The 15,777-nt window shown below is 37.0% G+C and overlaps 1 protein-coding gene across 1 annotated transcript in view; it reads left to right on the top strand.

Moving 5' to 3' along the window:
- The first annotated feature begins 213 nt into the window (after nucleotides 1-213).
- The window catches only part of LOC130100961 (NACHT, LRR and PYD domains-containing protein 12-like), a 67,244-nt gene continuing 51,680 nt past the window's right edge, over nucleotides 214-15,777 (top strand). Inside the window, exons 1-8 of the mRNA XM_056266589.1 lie at nucleotides 214-454; nucleotides 540-833; nucleotides 4,318-4,357; nucleotides 5,065-5,172; nucleotides 7,671-7,775; nucleotides 7,951-8,035; nucleotides 8,301-8,496; nucleotides 10,934-12,764. Of these exons, the coding sequence (XP_056122564.1) occupies nucleotides 214-454; nucleotides 540-833; nucleotides 4,318-4,357; nucleotides 5,065-5,172; nucleotides 7,671-7,775; nucleotides 7,951-8,035; nucleotides 8,301-8,496; nucleotides 10,934-12,764 (2,900 nt within the window). The remainder of the gene's footprint in view (nucleotides 455-539; nucleotides 834-4,317; nucleotides 4,358-5,064; nucleotides 5,173-7,670; nucleotides 7,776-7,950; nucleotides 8,036-8,300; nucleotides 8,497-10,933; nucleotides 12,765-15,777) is intronic.

Genomic DNA, 15,777 nt, shown 5'->3' with positions numbered 1-15,777 from the left:
TCTTAGGTTACCTTTCGGTATATCATCAGCGTCAGAAGGCTTTCAGAGATCCATTGCACAAATGATAGAAGGACTGGAAGGAGTGGTAAATATCATCGATGACTTGCTGGTGTGGGGAGATGCCATTCAAGAGCATGATGAACGGCTCATAAAGCTGCTGGAATGTGCAAGAAAAAACATTTAAAGCTGAACAGGAACAAGTGCAAAATAAGAATGACGGAGATCAAATACATAGGACACACACTGAGTGCTCAAGGAGTTAAGCCAGATGAAGGAAAAGTAAGGGCAGTGACTGAAATCCCACCACCACAAAGCAAGCCAGAACTGCAAAGATTTCTGGGAGTGGAGCAATATCTGGCAAAGTTCATTCCCAATATGTCTGACATAAGTGCACCTTTGAGGAAATTGCTGGAGAAAGAGACAGAGTGGCACTGGGAGGATGCTCAACAGCAAAGTTTTGAAAAACTGAAAATATTTGGTTACTCAAAGTCCTACTTTGAAACTCTGTGATGTGAGCAAACCGGTCACGTTGTCGGTAGATGCCAGTTCAGAAGGACTAGGAGCTGTGATTCTGCAAGAAGGAAGGCCAGTGGCTTACGGCTCGAGAGCTCTGAACGACTGTCAGCGTAGATACGCACACATTGAAAAGGAGTTGTTGGCCATAGTTTATGGTTGTGAGAAATTTCACCAGTATGTGTACGGAAAGGAAATCATGATTGAAAGTGATCACAAGCCATTAGAGAGTAAGAAGCCGCTGCATCAGGCTCCTATGAGATTACAAAGAATGCTTTTACGGCTACAGAGATACAATCTGAAGGTGATGTACAAACCTGGTAAGGGACTATACATAGCAGATGCTCTAAGTCGTGCATATTTACACGAACAGAAGGAAAATCTGCTGGAAGAGGATCTAGCAGTGAACTGGATTACGTCACAACTTCCTATTTCAGAAGAAAAACTGGATGCTTTCAGAAAAGCAACAGCAGAGGATGCAGAGATGCAAATGTTAAAAAAGGCAGTGCTGAATGGATGGGTGAAAGAATGATCTATGATGCCAAGATCATTACAGGAATTCTGGACATATCGAGAGGAAATCAGTTATGAAGATGGTCTGTTATTGAAATCAAATAAGCTCATTGTTCCAAATCAGCTGAGACAAGAAATGATCAACAAAATACATGAGTCACACCTGGGAATTGTCAAATGTAAGGCAAGAGGCAGAGACATTTTGTACTGGCCCGGTATGTCGATTGTTATGTTGTATATGCATTGTTGGTTGGGTAATGGGTTGAAATGCAATTGTTTATAAGTATAAATGCATTTGTGAAAATGTGTTGAATAATTTTGCAGTTATGCTGAAAGTTTGTTAAATGAAACTCAAATGTTGTGTTTAAAAGATTGTGCAGTAGTTCTATGCATCAGTATAAAGGAATATACTTAACAAGGGGGATGTAATATATTAGATATGTTATACATATATGAGGTCATGAGGACATCTAGTGGTCATCTGATATAATGACATCCAGAGTCACGTGTGTATGTTTTGTTACTGGAGTATAATAAAGTTGGTTTATGATGTTCGTCTGTCGGTCTAAAGAACAGAACACTATTAGCTAACATGATTAGCGCATCTCACCTCGTCATAATGTACATATAGTTGACATCTGACAATCAACAAATACAATATTAGAATGAAAGATATGATTCATGGTTACTCACACAGCGCAGCTGAAGTGTTTTCAACATCCATTGGTTCACGCCGCCACTGTGATGAAGTGTGAAGAGAACTGGTGTTCTCACGTAATCCCTATATCCTATTTTTTAATCCACTAATACTAATAAACTCACTATTGCATGTATTTGTTTGCTGCATTTGAGCCATTTAGCCATACAATTACTGGATTTATAGTATATTTATAGTTATCTTACATGATTAATATAGGCCTAATGAAACCATCATATTTTAAATAAATTATATTGACCAGCTGAATCTAACAATTAATTTCAACAAATGTAAAAGTCAACTGAAAAAAATGATGTGCAATTAATTGTATAAAACTGAAATATACTTTTCATTTTGCAGCAGCAGGACCAGAGAAAAGGTGTGCAGCAGAATGATGACGATGATGAAACACTCCTACTTTTTGAAGACGAATAAATACTTTTTGATTCATTAGAAATTTTCATTGGTTTTCATTTTTTTTCCCTTAAAGTAAGATCAAATTAATTCAAATTAATGTATATGCCAAATTTTCACTTCTCAATAACTTTGTTGTTAACTTTTAAAATATATATATGTTAAAAATGATATGTTAATTTTTTATTAGCTTAATGTGGAAAATGTCATTAACTGCTGATTAATAAATTATATAAATGTTTTCTAGTTGATTGATTCTTGAGGCACACGTGTGTAACACATTGATGCATGCGGTGCATATAGGCTACACACAATCGTACAGGTAACAAACACACTTCCTGATTAGAAAGCAGGGTTGTTGTTTTTTTACGTGATTTTGGTCGTTGCTACAACTAACACGGTCCTTTGATGTTACGTCCTCACAACATACCAGTTTAGTCAGTGAGACGTACTCATCACTCCCTTGCGACGTACCACTATAACGTCGCCACGACGATTATGGGAATCACAAAGTTACGTCGCTGGAGCGTTATGTGGTTCGTCGCTACGACGAATATGGTCTGGTCCGGTTACGTCTTCACAACGTAACTGTGTTAGCTGGGGATGTCAGCCATTTACAATATCCAGCATCTTAGATAATAGTCATGAAACAGGGAATATAGCAGATGCACTGTTGAAATGTCTATTTAAGAGGTTTTAAAAAGGATTTAGAGATATATGTGGTATAATATCCCGCTCCAGTGCAGTAGGTGTCGGTGTGACACTGTTCAGCTGTTCCAAACCCTCCTGTAAAACACACGAAGAAGAGCAAAACGAAAGGAACACCTGTCCACACCTAAACCTGTCGCTCACTGGATCTGATCTGATCTATAATCCAGAAAACATTTCGACAGAATTGTTTTCCTTTTCTTTTTTCTCTTTTTAATATAGGCTAATTATTTTTCCTTTGATATCATTGCCTCACACTCCATTCCAGTAGGTGGCGGAATGTGGACCATAAACTGGTTTGCCAACCGCCATTAAACATCTAAAGAAGAAGAAGAAGAGGAAAACGAAAGTAACAGCACATAGATATCTAAACCTGTCGCTCATTGGATTTGATTTGATCTATGATCCAGAAAACATGTCTACAGATGTCAATTTAGCACAATGCCTACCAAATCTAATAACACTCGCGGCCATTTATGTGTTTAATCCACAATCCATCGAGACCAGCGAGAGATTCTGAGAACGACGCGCGCGGACTGACAACAAGCGTTACTGAGTTTACAATACTGATAAATTCTCTTTTTAGTGGACAAGACTGCAAGTAAGTTTAATACACTCTCCATTAAAGTCATTTGTAATTATTAGGAACTTCATATTGTATATTAAGCGAGATTTAAATGTGAAGTTACAGAAGGCTGTTCTGCTACTCCGAACAGAAGAAGAATCTGCCAGAAATTACAATCTTTTGAAGTAAAAACACAAAAAGATTTATTGAGAAAGGTTTATTCAACACACATAATATGTTTCTGAAAGTTTTCTCCCATTTCCTCTTCCGTGTTAGGCTGTTGTTTTTGTGATGTGAAATCGAAAGTATTTATGAAGCAGACATTTACAGTAGACAGACAGATGAAGCCTAACGTCAATCAACAACAATCTGATATATATATATATATATATATATATATATATATATATATATATATATATTTATATATTTTAGTTCATATATAGCAATTATGATTAGTAGTTATACAGTATGACTATTATAATTCTGGTTACTTTTACTTAATCAGTTATTTTAGGATCATTTGAAAGTAATGAAATCAACCATAATTGTGAACTTGAAGTAATAATTAAATGACAGACGATTCAACAATTAATAAAGATTGGGTAAATATGATTGTAGAATGATATTATACTGTAATAAAGAATATATCAAATTGGGTTCAGTTTTCCCAGCACAGTGTACATTTCTGTTCCCCAATGAATTCATATTTAGAGTCAGTTAAACTCATTAAACAATCAGAAATGATTAAGACCATTCGGTTATTTTACATGGCAATATATTTGTTTGTAACTCACTTTATTTGATAGATTGTTTTTGCTGTTGCTGTTGTTGATGATAACTCTTTATTCTTCATGATTGTCTTCAATAAGATGTTGTTGATGTGTGTAAATGTTGTGATGTGCAGGTGATGCTGAAGGATTGAGTGTTTTCAGAAAGCAGTGCTGGTCAGTTTTCAGGGTCAGTTTAGCTGCAGTATGTCAGAGGAAAGAGGAAAGGACTCTCTCTCTCAGATGAGTCTCTCAGAGAAACACAGGTGAGACTGCGTCTGTTTTCACACTCTCAGTTTAAACTCCACTGGACTTTGTGTTTCCCTGTCAATAACACAACTTTAAGCATTGTTTTATATTTGCAAATGCTTTGCACAACTTCAATTTTGAACTTCTTAAATTAACACTGACATTGTCTATAAAGCCCTGTTTGCTCTATAGAAAATATCACAGTTAATAATTTGTTAATAATCTTCTAGACGCTGAATTAATCCAAATAAATGACTTTAGTTTTTAGATTATAAAATTATTGATAGACATTAGAAAACGACTATACACTTACTTTAATTCAAGTATGCTAACAAAACTGTGTCACACAGACATTTCTGTTCTCTATTTCTGTCAATAAATAAAAACATTGAAATGTTCTCTTAAATTATGGTCAAGTATTTTTTAACATGTTTAATCTCACTAAATGTATATTAAAGAAATTGTTAAACTAATGTGAGCCAGTAAATAAAATGATGGTTAACTATAAAACTGTAAATTGTGTGAGTGTGTGTGTTTCTGTGGAGGATTAGATAAAGACACAGATGTGTTTCAGACACAGTTGATCCTCCTTTACTAAAGTGTTTTCTCTCTCTCTCTGTTCTTTGTGTCATCAGTGTAAGATCAGGCTCACATGTGTCCAGCTCTGTGTCTCTGAAGAGTGATCGCTCTAAAGATGGAGAAGGACCAGACTTTAGTGAGGAAACACCATCATCTAATGAAAGGTATTTTTTGTTTACATTACATTATAGGGTTGTATTATTTGTCCACAGTAGTTTATGTGATTGAACTTGACTGAATAAAACAATAAATCACAATAAAACTCAATTCCTGGGAACCTTATGAAACTCATTCCAGTAACACACACACGCAGGATGACACGCACACACACCCATGCAGGATGACACGCACACGCAGGATCACACACGCACACGCAGGATGACACACACACACACACACACACACACGCAGGACGACACACACACACACACACGCAGGACGACACACACACACACGCACGACGACACACACACGCAGACACACACGCGCACACACACACACACACACGGGCAGGATGACACAAACACACACGGGCAGGATGACACACACACAGGATGACACACACACACACAAGCAGGTTCACACACACACACACACACACACGGGCAGGATGACACAAACACACACGGGCAGGATGACACACACACACAGGATGACACACACACGCAGGATAACACACACACACGCAGGATAACACACACACACACACACACGCAGGATGACACACACACACGCAGGATGACACACACGCAGGATGATACACACACACACACACACACACACACACACACACACACACACACGGGCAGGATGACACACACGCAGGATGACACACACACATGCAGGATGCAGGGTTCCCGCGGGGTCTTAAAAAGCCTTAAAAGCATTGAATTTATCAATTTGGAAATAATACCTTAAAAAGTCTTTAAAAAGTCTTGAATTTTGATGTCTGGGTCTTAAAAATCGTGTTGTATGTCAGTGTTCATTTCATTGACTAAAATAATAACTTTTCTTCAACGACATTTTTCACTGACGAAAACGAGACGCTACTTAAATAAAACCTAGTTTTGAATGACAAAAACTATGACGAAAATCTATCGACATTTTCGTCAAAGAAAAATGTTAGATAGTGTCGATCTGGGAAGCGATCCAGTCAGAACTGATGTCCTGCGTGTGTGGTAGATGCGCACATTTGTACTGTAACGTGCTGATCTACCCCGCGGTCTCATAAAATGTTAAAAATGTAAACCAACCACGCACCAACCCGAAGCGTGGAGCCATGCACATATACACCTATACAGCGGCGGGTACTGCACTGAGCTCTCTTTCGTGTCTGAATGGACAAATACACACAACATTATGTCTAAATGTCCGGTTTGGAGAGTATTCATGTAAACTATGTCGGTTATGTCTTAAACAGTAACATCGGGTGTGCATCAGTGCAATCGTATCCGCATGTCATTGGACATGAGCCGATGTCTTAAAGTGACAGTGGCAATAAACATAATGCGGTCTGTGTCATTAATTTTGTTCAAGCAACAAAAGAAAAAGAGAAAAGCATTCACTATTTGTTAATAGCTTTATTAAGGATTAACTATATTTAATTCATACAAATAATTGTCTGCTTGAAAGAATAAAGAATTATGTACCGGTATGTAAGTTGTTATAAAGAATGCATATATCATTCATTGAAAAGAAGACTGTGTTTTACTTTAGGAAAAGTGGTTTTATTTAATTTTAAGATTTTTTTTTTTAAGTCACAGTAGTTAAAACTGTATCTGTATTGCTTGTTGAAACTTAAAAATCATTCATATTAATAGGTTAATATATGTTTTCTCTGGGTGTATATGGGTTTGGAAATTCTAGAGAAATTCTAAATTAACACATTACAATTTACCTAAACCCATTATATTTTAGTCGACAAAATCTACTGTAGATTTAGTTTACAGTAGATTTCGAAAATCTTAAAAAACTAAAATCTAAAATCACTCAAATCTTATTGTATTTCGTCAATTAAAACTAGACTAAAACTAAAACAATTCAGATGACTAAAATATTAAAAAATTAGTTTGTCATATTTTTAGTCAAAAGACTGAGACTAAAACTAAATAAAAATTTGCTGTCAAAATTAACACTGCTGTATGTAACTTCTCCGTATTGTATTTTTCCTCAAAAGTTTAATTTGTCAACCACGATTATTATTATGATTTTCGATGTTTATTGTTCAGGGGTCTCTCAGTTCCCCATATTCCCAGCATGGAAAAAGTAGCTAGCTAATGTTAAAACACAACTTAACATTGTTCGGCAAACTTTCTTTTGGCCTACTGAAATGTTTTTATTTTTCACACCTGCTTGGCTTATCATCTTTTACCCATTCCACATTTGAAAAATAAATTAACACAAGTTGAAGGATTTTGTTTTTCTTTGCTGGTAGGGATGTGAAATAGGTATTAATTTTTTAATAAATGGTCTTAAAAAGACTTGAATTTAACTTGAAGAAACCTGTAGGAACCCTGAGGATGACTCACACGCGCACACACACAGAAACCCACAGCTATACTGCATTTGATTACTATTTGCAACATTAAACCTTTTCAAATGAGACTGTAGTATCTCCTTTACTAAAGTGTTTTCTCTCTCTCTCTGTTCTTTGTGTCATCAGTGTAAGATCAGGCTCACATGTGTCCAGCTCTGAGTCTCTGAAGAGTGATTGCTCTAAAGATGAAGGACCAGACTTCAGTGAAAAAACACCATCATCTAATAAAAGGTATTTTGTGTTACTCATTTTTTGTCGCACATTGACTGTGTTTAAAAGTTGTATTAGTGAATACCAATCATGAAACATGTTTAGATCAAATATTTGTCAGAGTATTCACAGCTAATGCTTATTTCTCTTTCTGTAAAATATCAGTTAGTATTTTATTTTACTAATGTGATTACAGGCTTCAATATGAGACATTCGACTCAGACCTTCAGACTCACAGGAACCACGAGAATTTCAAAGACAATCTTCTTGGGATCTTCCAGGTAGGAAAACACATTTTTATTAATGTTTAATATTTCTAACAAACAAATATGTTATTGAACAAAGAAATTTAATTACATTTTTCTTCATCTCCTTTTTTTCCTTTTAAACTCATTTTAGCACAACTTGGTCAGCATGTTAGTCTTTTAACTGGATTTTTTTATGTACATGTATTATAATTATTGAATAAATAGTGTTGACCAAATGTAGATGTACAATTTGGCTTAAATTGTGTTATTCTGTCTTTTCTTTTACTTTTGTTTGTAGGATCTTGAGAGCAAAATAATCACGTTTCTGAAGAATGAGCTGGAGAAGTTAAAGAAAATATTACAACATGAGAACACACAACACTTTGTGAAGGACTTTAATGAGAACAGATCCAGTATCAAATCAGCAGCTCTTGATCTCACACTACATTACCTGAGAGAGATGAAGCAAGATGAAGCTGCTGATGCTCTAGAAGGCAAGAGACTCGTGATCATCTGTCTGATTATCTGGTAACACTTTACAATACGGGTGCACTAATAAGCATTAATTCATGCTTAACTTATGCACAGATAATACTGAATTAATGTGTAACTAATGATTATCTAAGCTATTCATTAATGATTACCAGATTAGGAACTAATTAAGAGTCTGAATGGTTAATGTATTAGTTCATACATGAATTGTTATTAATTAAATATGTAATTGTGAATTAATTTCCTTAATAACTCATTTTTTTAACTAATAGTGTTAATTAATATGTTAATTACCAGAATGAGCCAAAGCCTTGTATTTCAACTTCCAGATAATACAGGTACACTAATATGGATTAATACATGATTAACTACTTCATTGTTAGTGCAAATTCATGTGTAAATTACTACAGTTACTAAATGACTAGGTAATAATGATGTGCCTCAACAAGTAAAGTCATAACATAATGATACCTTTGCAAATCATTAGCTAATGATTAATTAAAGCAGACAACTGGAAGTTGAAGTGCATAGCTTTGACTAATTGTGGTAATTAACACATTAATTTACACTATTAGTTAATAAAATAGGTTATTAAGGAATTAATACACAATGACACATTGAATTAATAGCAATTCATGTATTACTTAATCTATTAATCATATCAATTCAATTCAATTCAATTCAAAGAACTTTATTTATCCGTTAGGAACTTCATTCGTGTTGAGCATCAACATGCGTGTACAGTTGCACAAACATAGCACAGTCTACCACACTCACATAAGTAATAAATAGTAATAAATAAATAAAGCTTGCAAAGCACAATAAGTACATGATAAATAAGCAGTAGGCATAAAAAGGTTACGTTTAAAAAAAAAAAAAATAAAAAATAAAAAAAAAATAAAATAAAAAAAAAATAATAAAAAAAAAAAAAAAAAAATTAAGAAGAGATAGATAATTCACAAATCCGCACATACAGACATGCATCATGGTGAATAAATTTATCAACTATTCATATTTCTAATAGAAGTAGGCACAAAACTTGTCATGGCTCTCTTAGTCCTAAATAAGAGTGATCTGTATCTCAGACCTGAGGGTAAAATACTATAGTGACTGTGCAATATATGAGTGGTGTCAGAGGCTATTTGTATTCCTTTTATTTTTGTCCTCCTATTGTAAATACTGATAAGTGATTCTTGCACCTGTCCGGTTATTTTACTACTCATTGTTATGAGTTTGTTTAGTGTGTTACGATGAATATTGGATAGTGATCCAAACCAGGCTGATATGTTAAAGGTTATTACAGACTCAATGAAGCATTTGTAGAAAGCTATCAGGACTGACTGGTGAACCTGAAGTCTACGGAGCTTCCTCAAGAAAAAGAGGCGCTGCTGACATTTAGAAAAAATGTTTTCACTGTTTAGTTGGAAAGTAAGTTTATGGTCGAGTATTGTCCCAAGGTATCTGTATGATTCAACCCTTTCTATTGGCTGGTTGTTGACTAACAAAGTGGGAATGATGGAAACATCTTTACGAAAGTCAACAACCAGTTCCTTTGTTTTAGAGGGGTTGAGGTCAAGACAGTTCTGCTTGCACCATTCCGCAAAGAGTTCCATCTCGGTCTGTAGCTCTCGTAGTGAGTTAGTGGTATCCATGATCACAGTGTCATCAGAATATTTAGTGTATATAATACCTGGGTTATTGCTCCTACAGTCATTAGTGTATAGTGTATACAAAACCGGTGAGATTACAGAGCCTTGTGGTGCCCCAGTGGAAACTGTCTTAGACGAACTGAGGTGACCGTTGACTCGGACCCTCTGGTGTCTATCTGTCAGAAAAGACAGGATCCATAGGATAAGATGCGGATTCACGTCCATTTGGAGCAGTTTTTGTCCCATCAGGTGGGGTTGCACTGTATTAAAAGCACTCGAGAAATCCACAAAAACCAGTCTGATGAATGACCTGGGCTTTTCAAGATGGGAATAAGTGCCATGCAGCAGTGTTAGAATGGCATCATCCACACCTCTGTGCCGTTTGTATGCAAACTGAAGGGGGTCAATGTGCAAACTGACCTCCTCCTGAAGCTGTGAAAGAACAAGCCTCTCAAAGCCTTTCATTATCAAAGATGTTAAAGCCACAGGCCGATAGTCATTGTTGCAGGTGGGATTGCTCTTTTTGGCTATTGGACAAATGACTGAAGATTTCCAGATTGATGGGATTGAATGGAATATAGACTCTTTATTAGTTGCTGATGCAGTAATCATTAATTAATGGTTTAGTTCTTCATGAACCATACAATAACTCATGATTATCTAAGCATTAGTTAAATATGAATTAATGCATATTAGTGCACCCGTATTGTAAAGTGTTACCGATTATCTCTTATAAATGTAGGAGAGAAAATGAAGACTAAAACTATCTATTGTCTGTTCCTGTGTTTAGATGAGCTGTTCTTCATTCATCAGCTGAAATGTGGCCTAAAGAAGAAGTATCAATGTGTGTTTGAAGGAATGGCGAAGCAAGGTGACTCCACACTCCTGAATAACATCTACACAGATCTCTACATCACTCAGGGTGGCAGTGAACAGGTCAATACTGAACATGAGGTGAGACAGATTGAAGTTGCTTCCAGACGTCATGAAGCACAAGAGATACAGGTTGAATGCACACATTTGTTTGAAGCGCCTGAACAAGACAAGGAGATCCGAACTGTACTGACAAAAGGAGTCGCTGGCATCGGGAAATCAGTCTCTGTGCAAAAGTTTGTTCTGGACTGGGCTGAAGGAAAAGAAAATCAAGATATCAGCTTCATATTTCCTCTTCCATTCAGAGAGATGAACTTAAAGGAGAAAGAAAAACTATGTTTGATGGACCTTATAACTCAATTTTTCCCAGAGACAAAAGGACTGAACCTTACAAGAAGGAATCAGTTCAAAGTGCTGTTCATCCTTGATGGACTGGACGAATGTCGCCTTCCTCTGAAGTTTGATTGTAATGAGACGTGGCGTGATGTATCGTCACCAGCCTCTCTGGATGTTCTCCTAACGAACCTCATGAAGGGAAATCTGCTTCCTTCTGCTCTCGTCTGGATCACCAGCAGACCAGCAGCTGCCAGTAAGATTCCTCCTGACTGTATCGACCGGCTGACAGAGATACGAGGATTCAGCGACGCACAAAAGCAAGAGTACTTCAGAAAAAGATTCAAGGATGATATTCAAGCCAACACAATCATAGATCATGTTAAACAATCAAAGAGTCTCTTTATCATGTGCCACATCCCAGTCTTCTGCTGGATTTCAGCCACTGTTCTCCAGAACATTCTGCAGGAGAAGAGAAATAATGATGTGAAAAACACTCAGGCTGATGAGATCTCTAAAACACTGCAGGAATCAAACACTGAAGACACTCCCAAGACTCTGACACAAATGTACACACACTTTCTCCGCTTTCAGATCCAGCAGAGCCGCCGAAAATATGATGGAGAATACACACCAGATGTTTCCTGGGATAAAGACGCCATCCTTTCACTGGGGAAACTGGCATTTCATCATCTGGAAAGAAACAACCTGATCTTCTATGACACAGACCTGGAAGCCTGTGGTGTTGACGTCTATAAGGCATCAGTGTACTCAGGCATGTGTACCCAGATCTTTAAGGAGGAAACAGGGATCGTTCTTGGTACCATGTACTGCTTTGTTCACTTGAGCATTCAAGAGTTTATTGCAGCCCTTTATGCACATCTGTTTCTAGACATCAACAAGACAAGTGTGTTTGATCATGAGTCTACAGAACAGGAGAACCGAAATGAAACCATGATTGATTTTCTCAAGACTGCAGTGGACAAGGCGCTGGAGAGTGACAATGGACACCTGGACCTTTTCCTTCGCTTCCTCCTCGGTCTGTCACTCCAGTCCAATCGACGACTCTTACGAGGTCTGTTGACACAGCGAGACGGCACTGACCAGAGCAACAAGGAGATAGTTCAGTACATCAAGCAGAAATTAGAAGCTAATCTTCCTGCAGAGAGATCCATCAATCTGTTCTACTGTCTGAATGAACTGAACGACCAAACTCTGGTGAAGGAGATTCAGACCCACCTTAGCAAAGGAAGTCTCTCATCTGGTGACCTTTCACCTGCCCAGTGGTCTGCTTTAGCCTTTGTGTTGTTGACATCAGAGGAAGAGCTGGAGGAGTTTGAGCTTCAGAAATTCAAGAAATCAGACGAGTGCCTCATTAGATTATCGGCAGTCATTAAAACCTCCAAAACAGCCCTGTAAGTCTTTTAATATATTTTGTCATGTTTAGCTTTCATCTGAAAAATGCATTTATCTACATTACCCGTAAAGCTTTTTTGTTTGTGTGTGTGTGTGTGTGTGTGTGTGTGTGGAGAGTTTATCACAACTTAAGACTGTTGTGGCAAAAATTCATCTCAAACAAACATCACTGCGTAAGAGACACTCAGAGTCAAATTATATAAAATAGAAGTATTTATTCTTGCAAGAATAGGAGCAGTCTAATACACAGTTGTTACCCTGTGCAGAAGAGTGACACACCCCCAGACAGACTGAACTAGCTTTTATCTTAGTTTCAAGGCCTTCTTCCCCCCAGAGCCTTCCTCCCAGTAGTTTTCCATAGACGTCACTAGTTGGCCCAATAAGCCCCCCTGCACTAAGTGGCCTTCTGACATCTAGGTCAGAGGTCCTTGTTCGTCTGTTCTCTGGAGTGTCTCCCTCTTCTGCCTCCCCAGGTACATAAACAGAATCTTCTCTCACTACAAGTGAGAGACACACATGTGACATTCTTTGAATCATCTATATTTGTCTAAAGATCAATGAATATCATTAAAATTTCGACTACAACTCCTCACTTTTTTATCATTCTGATTACCCATAATCACAATAATAAACAATAAAACAAATTTTAAGTCATATCATCACACTTATACTCTTCATCTCTGATTTTTTGCATAAATGATCACTCTCCTTGAACCTGTGAAGAAAAGTTTAGAATGAAGAAGCATAAGGCTGTTTTTGTTGGGGAAAGGCCCCGTAATATTTTAGCTAGCAAGTAAACATTTTTACGACGCCGGGCTAAGCGAGAAATCACTGTTCCTGCGCTCCTGTAAACAGACCCTCAGTCACGCCAGTAAGGAAAAAGGTAGTTATAACATAGTAAGGAAACAAACAGATAAAAGTATAATAAAAATCACTCCGTTTCAAACCCTATCTTTGTACGCCATCTCGTAACACGGATGACCGCTGCTTGTAACCTTCTTTAAATCTTTTGCCCTTAATCTTTCTCAGAAAATAAACAAATAGAAGAAAAACAAACAGAACATACATTTAACACATATCTCACTGTAGCTCCCGCTACCTGTATCGTCACATAATTTTGTTCATCCTTGGGATAGACTGTCATTTTCACCAATTGAACAGACAGCATGTTTCACCTGTCACTGTAATCATATTCACCCATGAATAACAAAATTATTAGAATAACAATCCTAACTCCTATCATTAAGCCTTTTCCATTAATCTACGCCCATCTCCATATTTCACCTCGGTTTTCCTAACCATATTTTGTTCACTTCTAATTCAATTTGGTAAGCTCTATTTAATGCCATATTTAACAAAATCTAACCAGAGAAGTCTTATAATTTTATCCATTCTTCCAACCAATGCAGTTGTTCAATATTAACTCTAATATTTCCATTACGGACACATTTACAATCAAATCAATACCTAGTTTGATTCAATCAAACAAAATCATCACAAAAACAGATTCTTCTGTTAAACTTAAACCATCAGTTGTGTTGATCATCTCGTTCGCCCCACGGACGTTCCGTGTTCTTTTACCTTTAACTTTTAGTTCAAACATGCTGTGGTTCTACTTAATAAGCTTCAACAATTATCCCTACCATTTACATTAATTAATAGATCTTCTCTTCCCAAAAACATTTTCCTTAAATATTTCCTAATGAATAAGTAACCAATCAAATCTTTTGATCTGCTGTATATCAATACTAAGCCCTATTTTGATTTAATCAAATCAAATCCTCAAAATAATCACAAAACCACATTCTTAAACCATTAGTTGGTTCACATCCTCCTCCAGGCGTGTTGATCATCTCGTTCGCCCCATGGACTATGGGATGGTTGTGGCCTGTTGGTGTAGGTGAGAGGCTTGGACCCAGGTGTCACACTCTCCAACCATTTTCTGATCCTTATAAGGTTTTCCCTTATATCACGACCGCACCCCCACTGGAGTGAACTGTCATCTGTGAATGGAGACCTTAAGTATTTTGTTAGTGACCGCTTGACAGCCGCTCGTCCCCTTTGGTGTGACCTGTGGAATCAACAACTTGAAACATATTATCTTAATAGCACTCGGGGTCCTTTTACCCTGAAAAACACTCAACCCACTTTGCTCATGTCCACACAATATTTATACATTTGGAACAGAATTAGTTCTGTTTGATCCAATCCATCCTGACATTCTGTAAAAGGAAAATTTTAAGTTATGCGCTGCGCAGGTGTAGCACCTTTCTGCCACAATAATAACCCAGGCCAGGACAGTTAGCCAAATTCATCCATAACCATTATTTTATTGGCACATTTTGCCCTGTCTCCCAATCCTGCATGCTCTCTGTAAAGAGAAACAAATTTCGAGGCTATTGTCAGATAGTAAAGTACGCAGTTTCTTTTGTCTACTGTTCTCCCGTGTCCTTCGATGCCCTGGCGTTTCCTGTTGAAACAATCTTTGTTATTGGTGAGTGCACACTCACAGACATCAATTTTGTTAGGCAGAAAAAATGGCTTCTTTCAGGGCTTTTATCAAATTACCCCCAGTGTTCTCCCAACATTTATTCAGCAACTGTGAACCCCTTAATAAACCATATTTGGCAATTGTTATACCATCTCCCTCTTGATGCACGACACAACTCGAGCATCAATTTAACATAACATTTAACATAGTGTTTTTATAAAGTTTGCCATCAACACTAACCCAAACATTGTCCTTCAGACAAATTCCCTCCAGACATCTTTCTCTGCCTCTGAAACAAAAATATTACATTCTTCACTTAAAGCCACAATCTCATCTTCTTATCGAAGTATTTGAAAGGCAACGGCCCTCAGTCTCACATCGAATCTTGCTTTTCAGGCCTGTTGTTTGGTCTCTCAAGTCAGTCATCTACAAACATTTCCAAAGTCATCAATTTTCCCTATCAGGTCAAGTCGTGCTGTACAGACTTGGTCAATGTCAGTCAATCATTTCTCCCCCTTTGT

Source organism: Rhinichthys klamathensis, unplaced genomic scaffold, assembly GCF_029890125.1.
Source record: "Rhinichthys klamathensis goyatoka isolate OS25496 unplaced genomic scaffold, OSU_Roscu_1.1 h1tg000011l_1, whole genome shotgun sequence".
Lineage (NCBI taxonomy): Eukaryota > Metazoa > Chordata > Actinopteri > Cypriniformes > Leuciscidae > Rhinichthys > Rhinichthys klamathensis.
This window is presented reverse-complemented; position numbering and strand designations above follow the sequence as displayed.